The sequence below is a fragment of the Equus przewalskii genome, chromosome 13 (assembly GCF_037783145.1).
Source record: "Equus przewalskii isolate Varuska chromosome 13, EquPr2, whole genome shotgun sequence".
Classification (NCBI taxonomy): Eukaryota; Metazoa; Chordata; class Mammalia; order Perissodactyla; family Equidae; genus Equus; species Equus przewalskii.
In genome coordinates this window covers 58,340,691-58,361,333 of record NC_091843.1, presented here as the reverse complement: position 1 = coordinate 58,361,333, position 20,643 = coordinate 58,340,691, and the positions used below count along the sequence as shown (strand labels likewise).

The 20,643-nt window shown below is 33.4% G+C and overlaps 1 protein-coding gene across 23 annotated transcripts in view; it reads left to right on the top strand.

The window, feature by feature from the left end:
* Positions 1–20,643, top strand: part of APC (APC regulator of WNT signaling pathway) — a 116,509-nt gene that overhangs the window by 61,093 nt on the left and 34,773 nt on the right. For all 23 annotated transcript variants that reach the window (XM_070571287.1, XM_070571283.1, XM_008535730.2 and 20 more), the window contains 4 exons: positions 893–1,001; positions 3,641–3,754; positions 11,067–11,150; positions 18,511–18,615. In XM_070571287.1, the coding sequence (XP_070427388.1) occupies positions 893–1,001; positions 3,641–3,754; positions 11,067–11,150; positions 18,511–18,615 (412 nt within the window). The remainder of the gene's footprint in view (positions 1–892; positions 1,002–3,640; positions 3,755–11,066; positions 11,151–18,510; positions 18,616–20,643) is intronic.

The window sequence follows — 20,643 nt, the reverse complement described above, 5'->3', positions numbered from 1 at the left end:
TAGAATACAGAGAATATTATGTTCTGATATAGATTGATCTCCAAGATAGAGTTTTTACTGAAAAAAAAGTTATAGGACAACACATATAATAATACGCTACTATTTATATTTAAGTATGTACATATGTTATTGCATTTTTGTAGAATATTTCTGGAAATATACACAAGAAAATGGTAATAGTGGTCGTTTTGGGAAAGAGCCACGTGAAAGGAGATAGATGTATACTTTTTGTACCGAGTTGTATCCTAGGAACACTATTTTATTTCACATTTATGTTTATGATGATCAGATATAGCATGTCTTGATAAATTGTTATTGAGGACACCATCAATTGGGTTGTTCAGGGATTACATAACAAATTCATCTTCAAATTCCAAACTAAGAAAGCAGTTTTTCTCCCTCAGAGTAACTTCCTCTTACAACACAGTGACAATATGTTTTGGCTGCTGAGAAGCTGAAAACTACTCTTGTGTCTAATACAATAGCTTCTTATACTCTAGGTTTTTCTGCATGATTACTGCTTTTATTTACTCTTTTGTTACATTTTTGATTCATGTATTAATTTTGGGTTTTGTTATACCTCTACTTTTTCCTGTAAACCATCATTATATGCTTAGACTATGAATAAATGAACACCTTCGATGAAACGTAAATATTCTTGTAAGGATGGCTACCATCTTATTTAGATGAAAAAGTAAAAATCTTTTAATATTCAAATTTTCATGGTTATAATATTCTAAATCCCATCTTCAAAAATCCGAAATCTATGTTTTCCATTTATTTATTATTAATACTTTAGCTTAAAGAGAGAACTTTACAATAACAGCTAATAAGAATTGCTGTTAGACACTCTATATTAGCATTGTGTAAACTTATCTTTTTTAAAAAACAGGTCATTACTTCTTGCTGATCTTGACAAAGAAGAAAAGGAAAAAGACTGGTATTATGCTCAACTTCAGAATCTCACTAAAAGAATAGATAGTCTTCCTTTAACTGAAAATGTAAGTAACTTGGCAATAATTTTAGACTTTAATAACTTGATTTTTAGTCACCTAGATTATCCATTAAAAATTCAGGGTAACTGAACTTATAGTTATTTATAAACTGAAATATGTTTTATCCAGCTTTAAACTTAAATATATAATAGTTAATGAATTTTTGTTTATAAAGATGATAAAACCTCATTATGCTCAAGCAAATATTTATTTTAAGCCCCTAGTTAAGAAAATCTATTAAGTGTCAATCCTAAAGGGCTCAGGATTCAGCTAGGCAACTGATTTTTTATTCTGTATATTGAATTGCCAAATATACCCTGCAGAAGCATTTATCCCCATCTGTCTATTTTTTGAACCACATTGCAGGAATCATACCATATAGTTTTTGCAATAAAAATACCTTTGAAGATAATTTGAGTCCTATTCCAGTTATTATAAATAAGAATAGCTGTTGGCATGGATCTTAGAACTTTTTGCAAGTACTAAAATGTGTTTGTTTTGCAAATATAACTGTGTAAAAAAGAATTTAATCCTGTCAGCCTCGCGCTCCCCACCCAACCTCTCCATGTCAACAATCTTGTTCATGGGATGGCACATACAAGAACATTTCTGAATTAAAATAATAATTTCAAACAGGGCTGTGACAGACCATAAATATTTTTTGTAATTTTTAAAAAGAGAAATTAAAAACAGACAACAAAATATGTCTTTCTCTGTTAGCTTAGATTTTTCATTTTCTAATACTTTTTCTAGTACTTTTGAGAGAACATAATGTACAAAAAGCAAAAGTAGAAAGAAGTAAAACCTTTTCCGAAACATGTTAGCCAGCCAGATTTCCTGAGTGGGATTGTCTGGCAGGAGGTAGAACTGGAAGCATAAGTGCTCCGTCCCCTGGAACACTCTTCCAGGGTTTTGAGAGGCAGAGAAAAGATCTCTCTTCCTGGGAATGTCCTTAACGTCTTCCTGGGAATTAAATAATAGTTTGACAAATGGTGAAAGAACAAGTTATTGGAGAGTTGTTAGCAGACAAGGATTAGGAACTCAAGAGAGTTTGGCAGGATTTTTACTCTCATAAACAAAAATACCAAAGCATAGTTTTGCTCACCTTTCACTTCAGTAATTAGAACATACAAAATTTAGAGACCAACTGTCTGTATGCAGTCAGGTTGAGGGAAGTGTTCAGATATATATGACAACTGAAGAACAATTGGTTAATATTTGAAACAAAGATCAGTTGTCAAATAAATTCATTATTCCCTTATTAATTTATTAAATAATCACATTTATTTAATAGAATATATAAGACATTATTATGAACCATTTGGCAACATTAGCAACTTTAAATTGCTCGCATTTCATAAATATTTTTTAATTTCACAAATTTTACTTTTATATTGGGAAGCCAAGTTAAGAATGCTTTCATATGGAAATACTTATCAAAATATTAGACATTGCTTAAAATATCAGGTCTAAACCATATTATTAGAACATACTGTGTCATGGTCAACCTTTTTTGCAGGGGGGTTTGAGAAGTGGAGGACGAATGAGTGTAGTTACAACTGGTTCATTGGGAATTAGAAACAACATGCAGACTATATCATCTATATTGCGACCCATAATTTACGTTTGCCTATAGGAATGCATTCTGCCTATGAATGTCATCTATATTGCAAGGGAAAAGATTGAGAGGTCCCCTAAGTTAACTAACAAAACAATTTGGAATCCTTGGACCTACAGAATGCTGTTCTGAGTCAGACTTGTGCCGCACCCAGCTTTCTGTTGGTCATATAGAACATGAAAAATCTACAGCACTTCCTCATTCCCTTCGTGACCCATTGTAACTCTGTGACCTACCATTTTGTCTAGTCTAGTCTAATTTTAGCCTTTATTACCTCTTGGGGCATGTGTTTATAAGTTTCATTACCTTGTCCTTTCCATCCTTTTGTATGCCTAGCAGTTATCACAGTGTCTGGAATTTTAATTAAAGGATTAATAAATTTTTGAATGAATTAACACTCTCTGAAGAAGTACTTTTTATTTGTTTCAACTTTGCTTCACTTGTGGATTTTTACCAAAAAGTTTGTGTTAACTTTGTCCTGGAGATTTCTGATTATCTATGTTACCTGAAAGCTTTTTCTTACCTCATTTTCTTCATTTTACAAATGTAGACATTATCTCTGTTTAGTCTGCATGTGTATGTTGATCCTTACCTTAAGTTATAAACTTAAGGATGATGGACCTGTTTCTTGATTTTCCTATGTTGTCCATGTTAACATGCTAGTTTTTAATAATTAAAGGTGAGACTTCTTCAGTGGAGAAGAATCATAAGAGAACTGAAGAGAGGTTCACCCTAATTGGACCAATTATATATTTTAAATGAAATAGTACCATTTAGTTAAAGACGTATGTAGCTATGGAGCAATAAAAATGTTTCAACTCTGCATTTCACATCAAGGACTCAGACTGAGCCCAGCACCTATAATCAAGTTTTAGGACTCCTTAGAGTAAAAAATAATTTTCGCATGCACCATAACTTACATATTTACTTAGTCATTTTCATTGTTGGTATTTATATGCTTTTTTTGCTTTTACTGGTAAACACACAAATACGAGATACTAACATTTTATTTTATTTGTGGTTTTAGTTTTCCTTACAAACAGATATGACCAGAAGGCAATTGGAATATGAAGCAAGGCAAATCAGAGTTGCAATGGAAGAACAGCTAGGTACTTGCCAGGATATGGAAAAACGAGCCCAGGTAACTGATTTATTATTAAACTAAAAACAGCACTAGCTAGGGAAGAGCTATTAACAATGTAATGAATTATAGCTCTATTAACATTGGTTAAATTTTATTATTAAAGATATTTGTCTGTCTTCACTTTGGCACTATTTCAAAATAAAAAAATAAGAATAATTTACCATGGCTGCTGGACAACACAACCAGTGTTCACATAATTCTGTCTCCACCACATTTCATTTTCCTGATACTGTTCTGCTCTGCCTTGGAATTGTAAGAAGGAAAAAGAGTTAGGTGCTGGTCATCTGGTAGCTGATAGCTAGCTTCAGTTCTCCTTTGAGAGTATTTCACTGCTCTTCAAGTTGTACGCTGAAAAAAAAAAAGGAAGCCCTCCTTCAAGGAAAGTAGGAAGGAAACATTTAAAGAGAACATTGGGAGAGATGAAATGAGTTGTATGGAGAATTCCCATATTTCAACCTCCAACTAATGTCAAGAAAGAATATTAACTAGCTTTGCTATTTGTTAAGCATTTTCACATATTAGTGAGTTTAGTCTTTTATAGTCACATAAATGTGTAACTGACTAATGTTTTTAAGCCCTGAAGAGGCCTTGCTGATTTCAGGCCTTGTCTGTTTCAAAGCAAGCATGGGGAATTTAAAAACAAAAAAAAAGCTATTGGGATAAATTGGGAGGAAAACATTACTTGAAAGATTTTCTTTAAGGAAATAGCAAATAAGGAGGACCTACATTCGTTTGTGTGATATAAATGCATTTTTGTACTCTGAAAAGTTTATTTTATAGTTTTAAAATTGCTAATAGAGGATGTTTTATATTCCCCAAAGTGTGTCTTTGTCTTTTATGTGGTAGTTTCCTAAACATAATGTATATTCTATTTATGCTGGAGTATTGTGGTAGACTAAAATGATACTTAAACACCAGTACCATAGTACATTTCATAGTCCATACCTGTTAGGTTCACAGTGAGGCTGGAGACGCAACTAATATGTGTGTGTGTGTGTGTGTGTGTATATATATATATATATGTTATATTATAATGTGTGTATATAATATGTTCTTTTTTCTTAATCTCCTCTTACTGCCATCTCATTCAAATTAAAGTCTTAAATGCCAAAAGTAAAATTTTAAAAATAAATGTTTCAGTAGAAAATATATGTATCTTTCTAATATTTGGGTAAGAAAGGATTTCTTAAGCAAGACATAAAGTATAATTATAAAAGAAAAGATCGTATAAATTTTATGGTATTAAAATTAAGAATTTCTGTTCGTCAGGTATCTTAAAGAAAGTGAAAAGAAAAGTTACAAATTAGTAGAATATATTTAACACCATATAACTAACAAAGAATTGAAATCAGGGATATATAAGGAGTTTCCAAAAATACATTCTATTTTAAATTTAGTATTGGTAACATTTGAGATTTTCGTGGAATTACTTTAAAATGTCGGGTGGGTTTGTTTGTTCACAGAAAAAAAGTGAGAAACATTGGTTTAAATGAATTTGCTTTTTTAGAATGTGAATATATGGAATACTGTATAGAGAAGTTAGTTTTTCTGGATCTATTAATGTGTTTTTAGAGCTCCTTAAGGAACAAAATGAGATGGTAGGTGTGAAAATTCTTGTGTAACACAAATATAAGTAGATGTATTCTAGACAGTTTAATCTATATCCTAGAAGAGAAATTAACTTGAGTTCTTTCTTGGCCATTTTGTTCAGATATGTGCTGATACAGCCATTTTTATTTTATTCTAGAATACAGTGTTCTTCATTTTAGTGGTTAGTATTTTAAGGAAGTTTATTCCATATTTTTAGAAATACAACAAGCATTTATTGTGGAAATAGCCATGTGAAGGTTGGGGTTAAAGAAATATTCTAGACATAGTGAAAAGGCCAATAATGGAAATGTTTGTAACATATGTAAGGAGTTAATATCCCTCATATGCAAAGAGCATCTACAAATCAGTTGAAAACAAGACAACCAAATAGTAAAATAATCAGAAGATATGAATAGTCTCATCACAAAATAATTTCAGGTGACTAATAAACAGGTGTGGTGCTTAAACATCACTAGTCATCAGGAAAATGAAACATAAAATAGATTTTTTGTTGTTGGTGGTGGTGGTTGTTTCATTTGTTTTTTGGCCTATCAGACTGGGAAAAACTTTGCAATTTGGTGACATGCAGTATTGGTGAGAATGTGAGAATAAGAAGCGTTGTCTACCCTGTTGTTGCAAGAATAAATTGATACATTTGTGGAGGACAGGTTGGCACTACCTGTCAAAATTAAAATGCCTGTGCCTTCTGACCTGGTAATTCTGTAGGACTTCTAGAGATATGTCCTACAGAAATATTTACTTAAGGCAACAAGAATATAGGTATAGATTGTATAATACTCATTGCAGCATGATCTGTAAGAGGTTAACGAAAAGAGACAACTTCAGTGTACATCTTTTGAGGGAATTATTTAATAAATTATTAAATCACTAGTATGCAGCTGTTAAAAATAATAAGGTAATGGAAATAGTGGAAATACATTGGCCAGAGCACTCCTTTCCTTTGTAACTCTCTGCTTGAGTGGCTTAACATAGAAAACAAGAATGACCAGCTATTGGACGTGGAAGTGGATCCCAGGAGGACTTGAGGCCCTGAGAAAAAATGTGGGATCTCATTTGCAAGAAGTAAGGATGGATAAGAATTCCAAAAGAGAATAGAGTGAAAGTTTTTTAAAAAAATAAGTATTTTTCAGAAACAAGAGGCAAACTTTATATTAATTTAAGAAAATAGAGAAATAATGAGATTATTACCATTGCAATCATTAATATGATTAGGGTGCTTGCTGTCACCACTATTATTTAACCTTGTTTGGATGCTCCACTAATGCAATTAGAAAAATAAAATAAGTAGTGTAAATACTGCACTATATTCCAACTAGAAAGGAAGAGACCAGATAATTGTCACTTGTAAATGATATGGTTGTTTGCCTAGAAAAGCCCTAGAGAATGAACCAAAAAATATTTGAACAAATAGAGATTGAGTAATGTGGCTGGAATTAAGATACATTACAAAAATTAGTAGCTTTTCTACTCCAACACATATTTGGGCTAGTCTGGTGGTCCCTACTCTCCTGTAGTCGTGTAAGCAAGGGTTGGATAAGTTGTTATGGAGCTTACTTCCAGGGAGTGGGGATTGATAGGGTACATGTCTTCTCCTGCACTTGTGAGTCAGACTTTATAATTGATAATCAGTGGACAATGAAACATTATCTTGTCATTTAGTTTATACTTCCTTGAAATCTACTGAAGTTGAATATCTTTTCATATATTTATTAGACTTTTGGATTTCCTTTCTGTTATTTGTTCCTATCTTTGCCTGTTTTCTATTATGTTAAATGTCTTATTCTTAAATATTTGAGAGATATTTTAATACCCTGTTGGTACCAATCTGTTATGGATAATATACATCACAACTCTTCCCTGCCAAGTCCTTTACCTATTTCAGCTTCAAGATAACAAAAATGAGTTTTTGTTAAAAAGCTAAATTAATTATATTGCCATATTTTACTTTCTGTGACCTTTTTACAACGACTTTTCCTATCCTGAAGACATAAAGGTACCCTCCTATTATTTCTAATAGTTTTAATATTTTATTTTTATCCTATTATTTCTAATAACTTTAATGTTTTATTTTTATAATTGGGTCTTTAATTCATCTGTAATTTGCTATTATGTATGTTTATGAGGTAGGGATCTAATTTTACATATATACACACATATATATGGTTTTTATATGTATGTAAATATTTAATATTGATATACTATGTAATTTAATTATTGATATTTAATATTAATTTAAATATGTAATTATATATAAATGTTAGAAAATAAATTATATTATTAATGAGTATTAATATTAATATATTATATAATATAATTATATATACATGCATATTTATGTTAATATTAAATATCTCATTATCATTTATTGGATATTCCATTTCCCTAGTGATTAGTAATGCCATCTCCAGGATGTGTGAAGTTTATATTTGCTGGCTATTTCTGGATTGTATTCCATTAGTCTGTTTTAGTTTCTCTATGCCTGCACTGATACCATATTTATTTTATTCGCTCTAGTTTTATAAATCTTGGCACCTGGTAGGGTTAGTCCTTCCACTTATTTTTTGTTTGTAAAAATGTAGTTATAGTCTGTCTCATTACTCTTCCATTTGAAATTTATTATCAGCTTGTCTAGTTCAAAGAAAAGCCATATGCATTTTTTATTAGAATTACATTGAATTTATAAATTAATTTGAGGAGAATTTCTATCTTTATAGTATTGAGCTTTCTTGGTTGAAGGGATAGACTCTGGAGCCAGATGTCCTGGGTTCTCATCCCAGACCTGCCACTTACCAGCGCTGTGATCTTAGACTCTCTGCCTCGGTTTTTCTCATTGGTAAAATACAGATAATGATAAACTGTAAAATGTGAGGATTAAATGAGTTAATACATGTAAAAGCACTCAGAATCTGGCACATAGTAAACACTCAGTAAATATTAAGTATTGTTAATTTTATATCTCTCCATTCATTTAGGTCTTATTTTATATCCTTCAATAAAGTTTTGTAATGTTCTCCATAAAGTTCTTACACACCTCGTTTATTTTTTGGATTTATTCCTAGATATCTTACAGTTTTTGTTGCTATTGTGAATGAGATTGTCTTTAATTACATTACTAAATTACATTTAAGTAATGTGTCCAGTAATCTTCCTGAACTCTTTTATTAGATGTCTCAGTAGTTTAAGATTTTCTTGAATTTTCCGTATAAACTGTCATATTGTTTGCAGATAATGACAGTTTTGTATATCTTTTCCAGTTCTTTTTTCCTCTTTGTGTAAGAACTCTGATACACCTTTGAATAAGATGCACTGATAACTAATCTTTGTCTTGTCTTGACTTTAAAGGGAATCCTTCTAAAATTTTACCATTAAATATTGTTTACTCAAGGTTTTGACAGATACCCTTTATCAAGTTAAGGAATTTACCTTCTATTCCTTATCTGTTGAGTGTTATCCTGAATCTGTATTGAACTGTATTACTTCTTTTTTTTTTTTTTTTTTTTGGTGAGGAAGATTGGCCCTGAGCTAACATCTGTACCAATCTTCCTCTACTTTATGTGGGACGCCACTGCAGAGTGGCTTGACAAGCGGTGCTAGTTTCATGCCTGGGATCTGAACTTGTGAACCCTGGGCCACTGAAGCAGAGCATGCAAATTTAACCACTACACCACTGGGCTGGCCCCCTATAATTTTTTAAAATCAGTCTTTCAAAAGTCATAAAAAACTTCATACTCCTGAACAATTAAGCATTCATTATTAAATATAATTTCATAAATATTGAAGATTGTCGTATAAAAAAAGAAAAGAAAAATACTACTGGCTTCTTCCTTTTTCATGTTGAGAAACAGAAGCACAAGGGTTGTCATGTCAGAAATCATCCACCTCAGTGGACATCAAGACATAGACTTGACTTCAGGATTTAGTGACTTATTGGCAATCCAGAAACATAGTGTCATGGAGAGGAATTTTAAGTATAATTTCCTATTTTTGTCCTCTAAATATTAAAATTTTATTTAGGACTTTATTGGTGGAGGGGAGCTAGTTATATAGGAAAAGGGGAAAACAATCAAATATTACAAAGCCAGTAATTGTGTGTAGTTTTGTTGTTTCTGTAAAGCCAGCAAGTATTTACCATCTGATGTGGAAGTGATCACTCATCTTTGCAGTGTCTTTAGAAGGCTAACAAAGTACAGGCGTTTCTCCTTCAGTATGTTTTCATGATGTAAACTGGACATGGTAAGATTTGTTAAATTAGAGAGTATTATTTACCTTAAGTTCATTACCTTAAGATAGAGAATCAACATAATTTAGTGTTAGAAAGGAAGGAAAGAAAGAAGAGAGGGAAGAAGGAAGGAAGGATTTTGTGTGTGTGTGTGTGTGTGTGTGTGTGTGAACACAGTTTCTCTGAGCTTTTCGTTTGTTTATCATGGGTTTGGATAATAGGAGCAATAAGCATATTTACTATGGTAATAAGAAAATCATGATGACATTGTATTTAAGGAAAACTAGAATCAAAGGGTAAGTTTTGTATGTAAGTTTTATAACTATATATACTTAAAGCTATTTGTTACAGTACTTTTATTATTTATCTGTTGGGGTATACATGCCCAGAAATCTTTTATTGATGGGGTGCACAATCAAATAAAGTTTGGAGGTGACAGATTGAAACTAGACTTTTGGTGATGAACACAATGCAGTCTGTATAGAAGCCAAAATATGATGTACACCTGAAATTTACACAATGTTATAAACCAGTATGACCTCAATAAAAAAATTAGAATGTTTGGAAACGACTCCATTTAGTTTCATACAGTTTTTGATACATCAGTATTAGGATGTCAACTATAGAATTATTGCAGAAAATGATACAACACTGGCAGTACTTGTTTTTAAAACCTATGTATTTGATCTGTCATAAAGCTAATCAAAAATAATTTCAGTTTGCAAGGTTTTTATATATATGTGATTTGTTTTTCCCACTTCCACTAGTACTCATAAAAATTAAAGCAAAATCAAGCTTTTTCTAAAAACACTTTTCCCACATTATTTCAGTTCTGTGTTGTTTGATCTGTAGTTACTGCTTTGGGTTCACTTGATGGTCTCAGGATAGTAAGAAAGCCAAAGCTCCCCTATCACTGTGATCCTAATGTTGGGAATAAACAACATTTAACTGCAGTAGGCATTTGGGAAAGCTAAATCTGGAAGGCACTACTGACTTGTAAGAGAAATAACTTTGGGGAAGGTTAGTCCTACTGTTTAAACTCTGATGTTTACTAGAAAAAATCAGATGCTCTTTCCCATTATGGGAAGACCATGCTTTGTATAAATTCCTTACATTATATTGACATCTGGATTAATCTAAAAGATGAAATTCAGGTGCAATTTTCTCTTGAGATATTTTTTGAGAATAACTTTTAAATACCAATTTTTACACTACATGCATCATGCAATTTGATGTATGGCTTATATTTGTTTAATTTTCCTAAACAGATTTAGAGATCTATTGTATGAAGTTGTGTGTTAAAAAAATTGAACTGACTCCAGTATGTCATCAGTGTGTGAATATATATGTACATGCCTAACTTCTTATATAACAATGTTCAGCATAATCCTGAGCTGTTAAATGGTAGCCACAGTATGATTGTTTACACTAACATTTTTAATAAAAATAGGTCTAATTTGGCCACTTATTTTATTTTAGCGAAGAGTAACCAGAATTCAACAAATAGAGAAGGACATACTTCGTATACGACAGCTTTTGCAGTCCCAAGCAACAGAAGCAGAGGTTAGTAAATTGTCTTTATTGTTTGAAGGTATAAATATAGGTAGTTATTCTAAGAAAAGAAAATATGTATGTGGCATCATTGGAAAATAGATGTTCTTCTGGAGCATTGAGACACTTTATATAAGTTGGAATCAACTTGATGGCACTAACCCCAACAAAATTAAGCTATTTCCTTATATGTAATTCATAGTAAAAATTAATCATACACATTTATCTATGCTTACTCCACAAACCCTATTAAAATAACAGTAAAAGGATAAGATGAAAAAGACACAAAGACCAGGGGAGGTGACGCCAGTAAAATTGGGGGAGTTGGAAAGTAGGTAAACAAATGCATTAGTCTAGCATATGGTGGAGAGTTGACCCTAAGGCAATATTAGGAAGTAGTGAAACAACCTGTCTTATACTGTGGAGTCCTAAAAGGTTACAGAGTTGATTTCACTAGGTACCTCTGGATGTGAGGATAAAAAAGGGGGCTAAAAGCAAGAGGATGATTGAAAATTTATAAAGAAGCAGGTGGGGCCTCCAAAACCTCCCTTCAACTCTGTGTAGCTGGGTGACTGCTCCTTTCCAATCCCAGCAAAAGATGAGATATTTATTCTAGAAAGGTAAAATAAAGGGTCTTTGGGCTGGGGATAAAGAGAAAGTTCTAACACCTTCTAGAGAAGGAGAGGAAAACAAATTTGACACAAAGAAACAGGAATACAAATGTCTTTACATATATAAACAGCAACAGTGGAATCTGGGAAGTAGAGTAGCAATTTCTTAAAATTTCTGAAAGAAAATTATTTCCAGCTGTGTTCCAACAGCAATTTTCTGACACCTAAGGGTGTCCTTCAATTCAATTCAATCCTGACACTAATTACCCAGTTAGTGTGGACCCCACATTTAAGCATAAAGTCATTCACAAAACTGCCCTCACTTCAGATGCCTTCTGCAAATTTTGGGTGTCCCCAAGCCCCCTGCACTCTGCCCAGCTTTTTATAAATTCCACCCCAAGTGGGTATATGACAGTACAATTCAATTCTGACACTACCTACCTAGAGTTAGCGTATACCCTATAGGTTAAGGTCAAAGTCTTTCATGAGACCGCCTACACTTCAGATGCCAAGCCATCCATACTTCTCCCCAGCTGGCTACAAATTTGGGGCTTCCCACAACCCCCTTATGTTCGATAATTTGCTAGAATGATTCAGAACTCACTGGAAGTACTACTACACTTAAAGTTTTATTATAAAGGGTCCAGATCAGAAATGGCCAAACGAGCAGACATATAGGGCAAGATCTGGGCAAAGTGAGCAGTGGAGGATGCAGAGCTTCCATGCTCTGTTCTCATGGGATCTGGACACATCACTCTTCCAGCACATCAGTGTGTTCACCAACCGGGAAGCTCCACTAAGCTTTGGTGTCCTAAGTTTTTATTGGGGTTTCATTATGTAGGCATGCTAGATTAAATAAGTGACTATGTGATTGAACTCAATTTCCAGCCCCCTCCCTGGAGGTCAGCCTGGCCCAAAGTTCCAACCCTCTAGTCACGTGGTTGGTCATTCTAGTGACCAGCATCCATCCTGAAACTATCTAGGGGCCCTCCTTGAGTCACCTCATTTGCATAACAAACTCAAGAAATTCCAAGAGTTTTTGAAGTCCTGTGCCAGGAACAAAGGGACAAAGAACAGGTGTATTTTTTTATTTTACGACACCAGCCTATAAACTTACCTCTAGTCAAACTGCCTATTAAATTTGGGAGTAGAATACATTTTCAGATAGGCAAAATCTCTAAAATATGTATTTCTCACGTACCATTTTCTGGCAGCTTTTAGAGGATATACTTAAACAAACTGAAGATCTAGGATCCAGGATGTAGGGAATAGTACAAGAGAAAGACTCCCGAGAATGAAGATGAGAAGGGAGATTCTGAGACAAATGATAAAGTGGCCAGTCCATATTGGAACCATTGAGAAGATTTCAGGAGAAATGAGTCTAAGAAGATGAAATCAGTAGAATGAAGATTTGAGATCCAGGACATAGGGAATATAGTACAAGAGAAAGAGATCAAAGACTCCCCTGCCTGTATTTCCAAATTTTACCAACTTTCTGGCTTCTGGAAATTCCTTAAAAATTGTCATTTGTTAATAGCAGTCCTCATTTTCCAGCATGGTTATAAGTTTATTGCAGGTTGGGGGCTTGTTTTTTTTATTCAGAACTTTTTATCCATATCATTGGATTTGGAGTCAACTGTCTACCATTGTGATCCACTCTCTTCTTGCCTCTTTTTGTTATGAAATGGTTTTTTTCAGTCATGCCTAAAATGGTTACATTTAGTCAGATAATTCAGTGAATGTACACTGAAGGAAGTTGCCGTGTCGCTTTTTTTTTTTAAGATTGGCACCTGAGCTAACATCTCTTGCCAATCTTTTTTTTCTTCTTCTTCTCCCCAAAGCCCCCCAGTACATAGTTGTATATTCTAGTTGTAGGTCCTCCTGGTTGTGCTATGTGGGATGCCACCTCAGCATGGTCTGACCAGTGGTACCATGTATGCACCCAGGATCCGAACCAGTGAAATCCTGGGACACCAAAGTGGAGCATGCGAACTTAACCACTCGACCACGGGACCAGCCCCCATGTCACATTTAGGAAAGAACCAAAACCTTTTTTTAAAAATTTTACTATTTAAAGTCTCTTTATTCCGTATTGTCATTCTTCTAATATAGATCAGAGGGAGAAGCTAGAAAATGGAGAAAATCGGGGATTGGACACTCATAAATTAGTTCCTATGGAGCATAGAGAAGAAAAGGAAAGATTTCTGCCAAATAATTTCTCCACCGTGAAGCATATTGCTCATAGCACTTTGTCCTCCTTGCTAACAACTCTGGTTTAGAGTCTAGACGCTGGAGATAATTCAAATGATATAATTATTGTAAATGATTCAAATCTCAAAAGTTACAAAAGGAGAAGTGAGGCAACCAGTGCTACCATTTTCTTGTGTATCCTTTCAGACAGGCTATTTATTGACAAGCAAATACATTTGGGGGGATCAAAGCAATGGGAACTGTGAGGAAAGTTGCAGAATGGTTTTAAAATCTCTAAAATCCTGTGCACAGTACTTTTACAGCTCATTAATATGGACACAACGCCCCTCCCAATGAGATAACTCAATTTAAAAATGGGCAAAAGATTTGAATAGACATTTCACCAGAAAAGAAATAGGAATGGCTAATAAGCACATGAAAATATGCTCAACACCATTAGTTATTAGGGAAATGCAAATCAAAAGCACAGTGATTTACCACTTCACCCCCAATAGGATGGCTGTAATCATAAAGACGGTAATAAGCATTGGCAAGGGTGTGGATAAATAGATGTTGTCATTTATTGCTGGTGGGAATGTAAAATGGTACAGCCACTTGGAAAACAGTTTGGCAGTTCCTCAAAATATTAAACATAGAGTTACCATGTGACCCAGCAATTCCACTTCTAGGTATCAATCCAAGAGAAATGAAAACATGTCCACACAAAGACTTTAACTTGAATATTTATAGCAGTATTATTCATAATAGCCCAAAAGTAGAAACAATCTAAATGTATATTAACTGGTGAATGAATAAACAAAATGTAGTATATCCTTACAATGAAATACTGTTCAGCAATAAAAAGGAACAAATTGATCATACATACTGTAACATGGATGAACCTCAAAAACATTATGCTAAGCAAAAGAAGCCAGACATGTAAGTCTACATATTCCATTTATAACAAATGTCCAGAAAAGGCAAATTTAGAGAGAGAAAGTAGATTAGTAGTTGCCTGAGGCTGTGGATAGGAATGAGGATTAACTGTAAATATGCTCAAAGGATCTTATTAGAATGATGAAAATGTTCTGAATCTGGGTTATGGTGATGCTCGGTAAATGTACTAAAAATGATTGAATTGTACACTTTAAGTGAATGGGTGAATTTTGTGGTATGCAGATACCTCAACAAATTGCTTTATGTTAATTTTTTCAGTTCTAGGGTAGAAAACTTTGGGGAAGTTGTCCAGCAATGATGGAAATGAGGAAACTAGCTAGGATTATTCTTTCATAGCAATCAGTGACAGCCTCTTTGCCTTCAATGTTAGCAGTAGTTTTGCACAGTGATCAAAGAGTACAGGCAGGCCTGTAGCCTAGGATCAAGGAAAGAATAAGGGGAAGTAAACAGGGGAAAAGGAACGAGGAAAGAAAATAAAGACAGTAAGTGTTAAATATTAGTTTGGGCTCTGGAGTCAGACTACCTGGGTTGTGATCCCAGCTCTGGCTCTGCCATTTACTAGTTATGTGACATAGGCCAGATACATACCTTCTCTGTGCCTCAGTTTCTTCATCTGTAAAATGGGCATAATAATGGTACCTACCTCATAGAGTTGGTATGAGGATTAAATAAATCAGTAGATGCCAAGTGATTAGTGCTTAGTAAACATTAGATTTTTTTTTTAACTTTATCATAGTCTTCACCATCACCATCATCCAATGGGTCTGGCTGTCCTGCAAGCCTGCTGTGTTTCTCTGGATCCCCCCATACTGCCTCTATTGGAAAGAAATATTTCAACCCTTTGCTTACCTCCCTCACTCTAATAATTCCACCTCTTTCTTCATGGAGAAAATGGTAGTTATCATAGGAGCTACCTCTCCTCCCTACCGGGAAGCATTCTACCTTTCTTCCTGTGCTGTGGATTTTCACTTCCTCCCTTCTCAGGAACATTTTACTCTTGTCTTTTTTTTCTCACATAGTTATCTTCTTCCTCTTCTGTGGCACTTTTCCATTAGCGTTTAAACACACTTAAGTCTTATCTTTAAAAATATAATGTGAACCTTCCTCAATCCCACCTCTCTCTGCAGCTATCTTTCTTTATCTGTCCCCTTCCCTCCCTCACTGTCTTTTCCCAATCCCCACTCCAAAGTGCTTCTAGACTCCAAGTCTGCATTTCCTCCCCACCATTCACTCTTAACACATGCCTATCTAAATGTACTGCCACAGTCTCACTGAAATGGATCCTCAGTGACTTTCATGTTCTTAATTAAATTGACATTTTCAGTCTTCATCTGCACATTTTCCACATTATTCAACATTTCCTGTTGCCTGAAATAGTCTTCTCTTGACATCTATGACAATGCTTTTTTGGTTTCTTCCCACCTCTTTGGACTTTATAGGTTCACGTTCGTTTATCTGGACATTAATTGTAGGCATTCCTTAAGGCTTATTTCTCTTTTCTCTGTAATGTGTCTCTCTAAGACCATCTCATATGCTTAGGGGTTCACATACCATCTATATACTATTGGCTCTCAAATTCGTTTTTCTAGCCCTGAGCTCCAGACTCCTAAATCTGCATGCCTACTCTGCATCTCCACTTAGACTGAAAGGCACTTTAAATCCAATATATCCAAAACATAATTAATGATCTCCTCCTAAGCCCATACCTTCTCCTCTAAAAAACCCTTGTCCTCCTTTAGTATTACTGTCTCTGTGAATGACACCACCATTATTCAATTGTGTGAGCTAAGGAACATGAGAGTAATTCTTGACACCAGATCTTTCTCTACTCACCATATCCAGTCTGTCATCAAGTCCTTCAGATTTACCTCTGTCTCCACTTCTTTTATCTTCATTACTGCTTCCTTAGTGCAAAGTACCATCATCTCACACTTAGATTAATACATTAGCCTCCAAACCGTTCTCCTCTATCTTTCCTACCTACTTAGACTATTTAAAATTTGACTTTAAAAAATCAATTTACATGCAACTTCTCCCATTAACATACTAAGTATTAGTTATATAGGGACAAGAATGCCATCTGAGAATCACACTAAAATTCAACAAAATCAGTAAGATTTTTTTACCATCTTTTTGTTCTACTCTCCATGCCATGATTCTTTGATATACTGGAACAAGTCCTGCTCCCTACCACCCCAGGTCCTTTGCATATGATCTTCTGTTTACATAAAACCTTCTTCCTCTACCCTTTTCCCTTTTCCTAGAACTCCTATTTATTCTTCAGATCTCAGTTCAAACAGCACTTGTAAGAGAGCCCTCCCCAAACTGCCAGATCATATGACATCCCTCTGTTATGTATTTTTATAGCACCTTGTACCCTTCTTTCAGAGCCCTTGTCAAAGTTTTAACTTTATTGTTATTTCTCATTATTTGATAGTATCCCTGACTAGATGGTAAGCTCCAAGAAAGCATAGAACAATGTCTGACTTTGCTAGCACTGTATTCCCCAGCACCTAGTACAAGGAACTAACATAGCAGATGCTTAGTAATTACTTTTATGTTGACATCTTCAATAATGTTAATGTCAAATCTTTGTGGTTTTAATGATCTTTGATTCATTTTGTCTCTAAATTGATTTTGTATGTCTCTGCTTTTGTTGATTTTGTTGAATTTTATAGTGTGATTTTCAGATGGTACTGTTTTTTTCTCTATTTCTGAATTATTGAGGCTACCCCAGTTTTGCCTACATATAACTTATACAAGTTTATTGATGGAAATGCTGCATGTAAATTAATTTTTAAGTCACATTTTAAATGCTCTAGGAAAGCTTGATATTTAAAGAGGTTTCAGTGGAAGCCATTTGGGAAGATAGTTATCCACTATTCCAAATTTTTAAAAATATATGTTTTAGAATATCATTTTCCTAGAGCAGTCATGTTTGTAATTGTTTCTATAAAAGATAATGGAAAATTATTTTATTTCGTTGATTCTACAGTGGTATTTTTACAAAGAGACTGCTTTGTACTGGATATAATCTGTCTTGAAATGACTGCTTTTGCTGGATACAATCTGTCATTTTCATTTCGTATAACAGATGGTGGTTACATTAGAAAAGGTTTTTGGTTTTATTCGTGTCAGAATCTAAGAGCTTATCTATTGGTTTCATATGAATTTTATTGGCAGAAGATGTATATATATTCTGTGTATAAATATACTTACACAGAAGGTATTTGTAATAGTTTAACTATTATATTTGCAGCTCCATTAAATGCCAGAACTGTGTGACCTTGCAGAAAAGACAGTTATTTGTTCTCGTTGGGTTATATTCCTGATAGTGATGTGAGCACAGCTGGTGGAGGATGGTTGTTCTGTGAGTCTTAGAAAATCCTTTGTCTTATGCAGCTCTGATGCTCACGGGATGCTTCACTTTCCTCTTACCGAAATAGTCGACTGCCAACCGTGCTGGAGGTTATGAGTATGAAGTACTCTTCTGTGCCTTTGTAAACCTGTATAATTGATGCATTCAGAGCTTTAAAACAAGAAAGGGAAAAACCTGTGGGCTAAGAAAACATACACTGTTTTTATATGTAATGATGTTAACTCCATATTAACAGAGGTCATCTCAGAGCAAGCATGAAGCCGGCTCACATGAAGCTGAGCGGCAGAATGAAGGTCAAGGAGCGGCAGAAATCAACATGGCAACTTCTGGTAGTGGTCAGGTAAATAAATTATTTTATTGGTTTTTTTTAAAATTAACTATTTAAATATTTAAAAATAAATATAGAATGAGATGGTTCACCAAATGATCTATAAATATAGTCTATTTCCTTGGTCCTGAATGGATATCTCCAGAAGAATTTGGTACCAAAATGCTATCGTTTTCTTTATTACATCTAACAATAATGCTTTCAGAGTTTCTAAGTATATTTTATAGCTCTAAATTGTGTGTTTCTTGTTTTAGTTTAAAATGATTAGTGTGAGTAGAGTTTTTTTTGAAAAATAAATGCTAAGCTGCATTTTGGTTATATATGTGATTTGACCTAGTTATTATTGCTTGCATGGAATAGGTTTGCTCTTTCTCGAAGGCATTCTTTGCAAAGACATTTTTATGTTTTTAAAAATGGTTATAAGGACTTCGTTATTGTTCTTGTTTTCTGTTGTACTTCAAGATTACATAAATCTAAAAATCCAAATCTTATCATTGAAAAGGATGATTCTAATGCCCATAGAAAATAAAGAGACATAGCCTCATTATGTTTAACTATTATCATATCATTTTTAGCAAAATTTTGGAAGTCAACTTGATTTTTTTTTAAATGTAGAACTGTTACTATGCTGCCATCAGTTTTCTGTTAGTTTTAATGGAATGAGTCCTAATATGACAGAATTTTTCTTTGGGATGTTCTGTATTCTTCACATTTTTTCAATGAATATTTTTATGTTATGAAGTAATGATTTTTTAAAAAAGAATTTCACTAAGTTAGTTTTAAGGTAATTTTCCTTCTGTTGATATAAAATATTTCTTTACTGTCTGTAGGTTACTTCTGATGATATTATTTATAAGAAAGAGCATGCTTCTATTAGTTCATTAAAATTTAAAGCTTAAAATGTCTCATACTTTATTTAAATTTATCATACTGAGTTAAAACAGATGCTTCGTTTTGGTATTACTAGTTAGCATTGTACTGAGGAAAACTCAAGTTATAGATGGTCAATTAGGGTAAAAGAAATTATATTTAAATAGCACATTTAAGTTATTTCTTTACTGTTTAGGGAATGTTTTTGTTGTTTAGGGAATTATTTGGGAAGTTTATGTGTTCCTACACATACGTAGAACGAAGAAAAGTTTTGTCTTCTTGACAGAAAAAAAATTATTTGCTTAGAATTAAATTCAGTATTAGTGCTTTGGATCATATTCCAATTATTATGTACTTTAAAGCCTTACTTATCCAATAAGCTGGCTGTCCGTTTAAAAAATAATAATTGAATCCTTATCACACTTCATACATCAGAATTAATTCTAAGCAGATTAGATTTAATGTCAAAAATGAAAACCATTAAAAATATAAAAGGATTAGAAGAAAATGTGAGTAGAATTTTTATAATAACTAGGTGAGTGGGAAACCATAAAAGAAAGGATCAATGGGTTTCACATAAAATGTAGAACGTCAGTATGCCATAAAACCGTAGCAAGGTTACAGGACAAACAAAAAGCAAGCTGACATTATTTGTAAATATTTATGACAAGGAAAAAGTTAAAATTCAAAATACATTGAGTATTTACAAATCAGCTATTTAAATACTGTTAAAACACGAGCAAAAGACGTGAACAGGAATTAAAAAGAGAAATGAAAGTGACTTGTAAACGTGTGGAAAGATGATCAATTTTATTAGTAATGATGTATAAAATATATAAACTACAACCAAAATGAGATTTTTTTGGAGGCCATTGGGTTGGCAAAGATCAATAACACTCAGTATTGGTAATAGTAAGTTAACAGGCATTCTCATATATTGCATTTAGTTGTGTGAAATGGAACAACCTTTCTGAAGAGCAATTTTGTCATATTGTATCTAAATTTATAATGTACTTGGTCTGTGGCTCATCATTACAACATCTAAGATTTTATGAGTGCTCAGACATGTTTGAAGAGATTCCTCGTTGTATTACCTATAATAGTAAATATTAGAAATAACTTGAATGTACCTTAATCAATAAGTAACTGGTTAAATTATCTGTCAGTCAA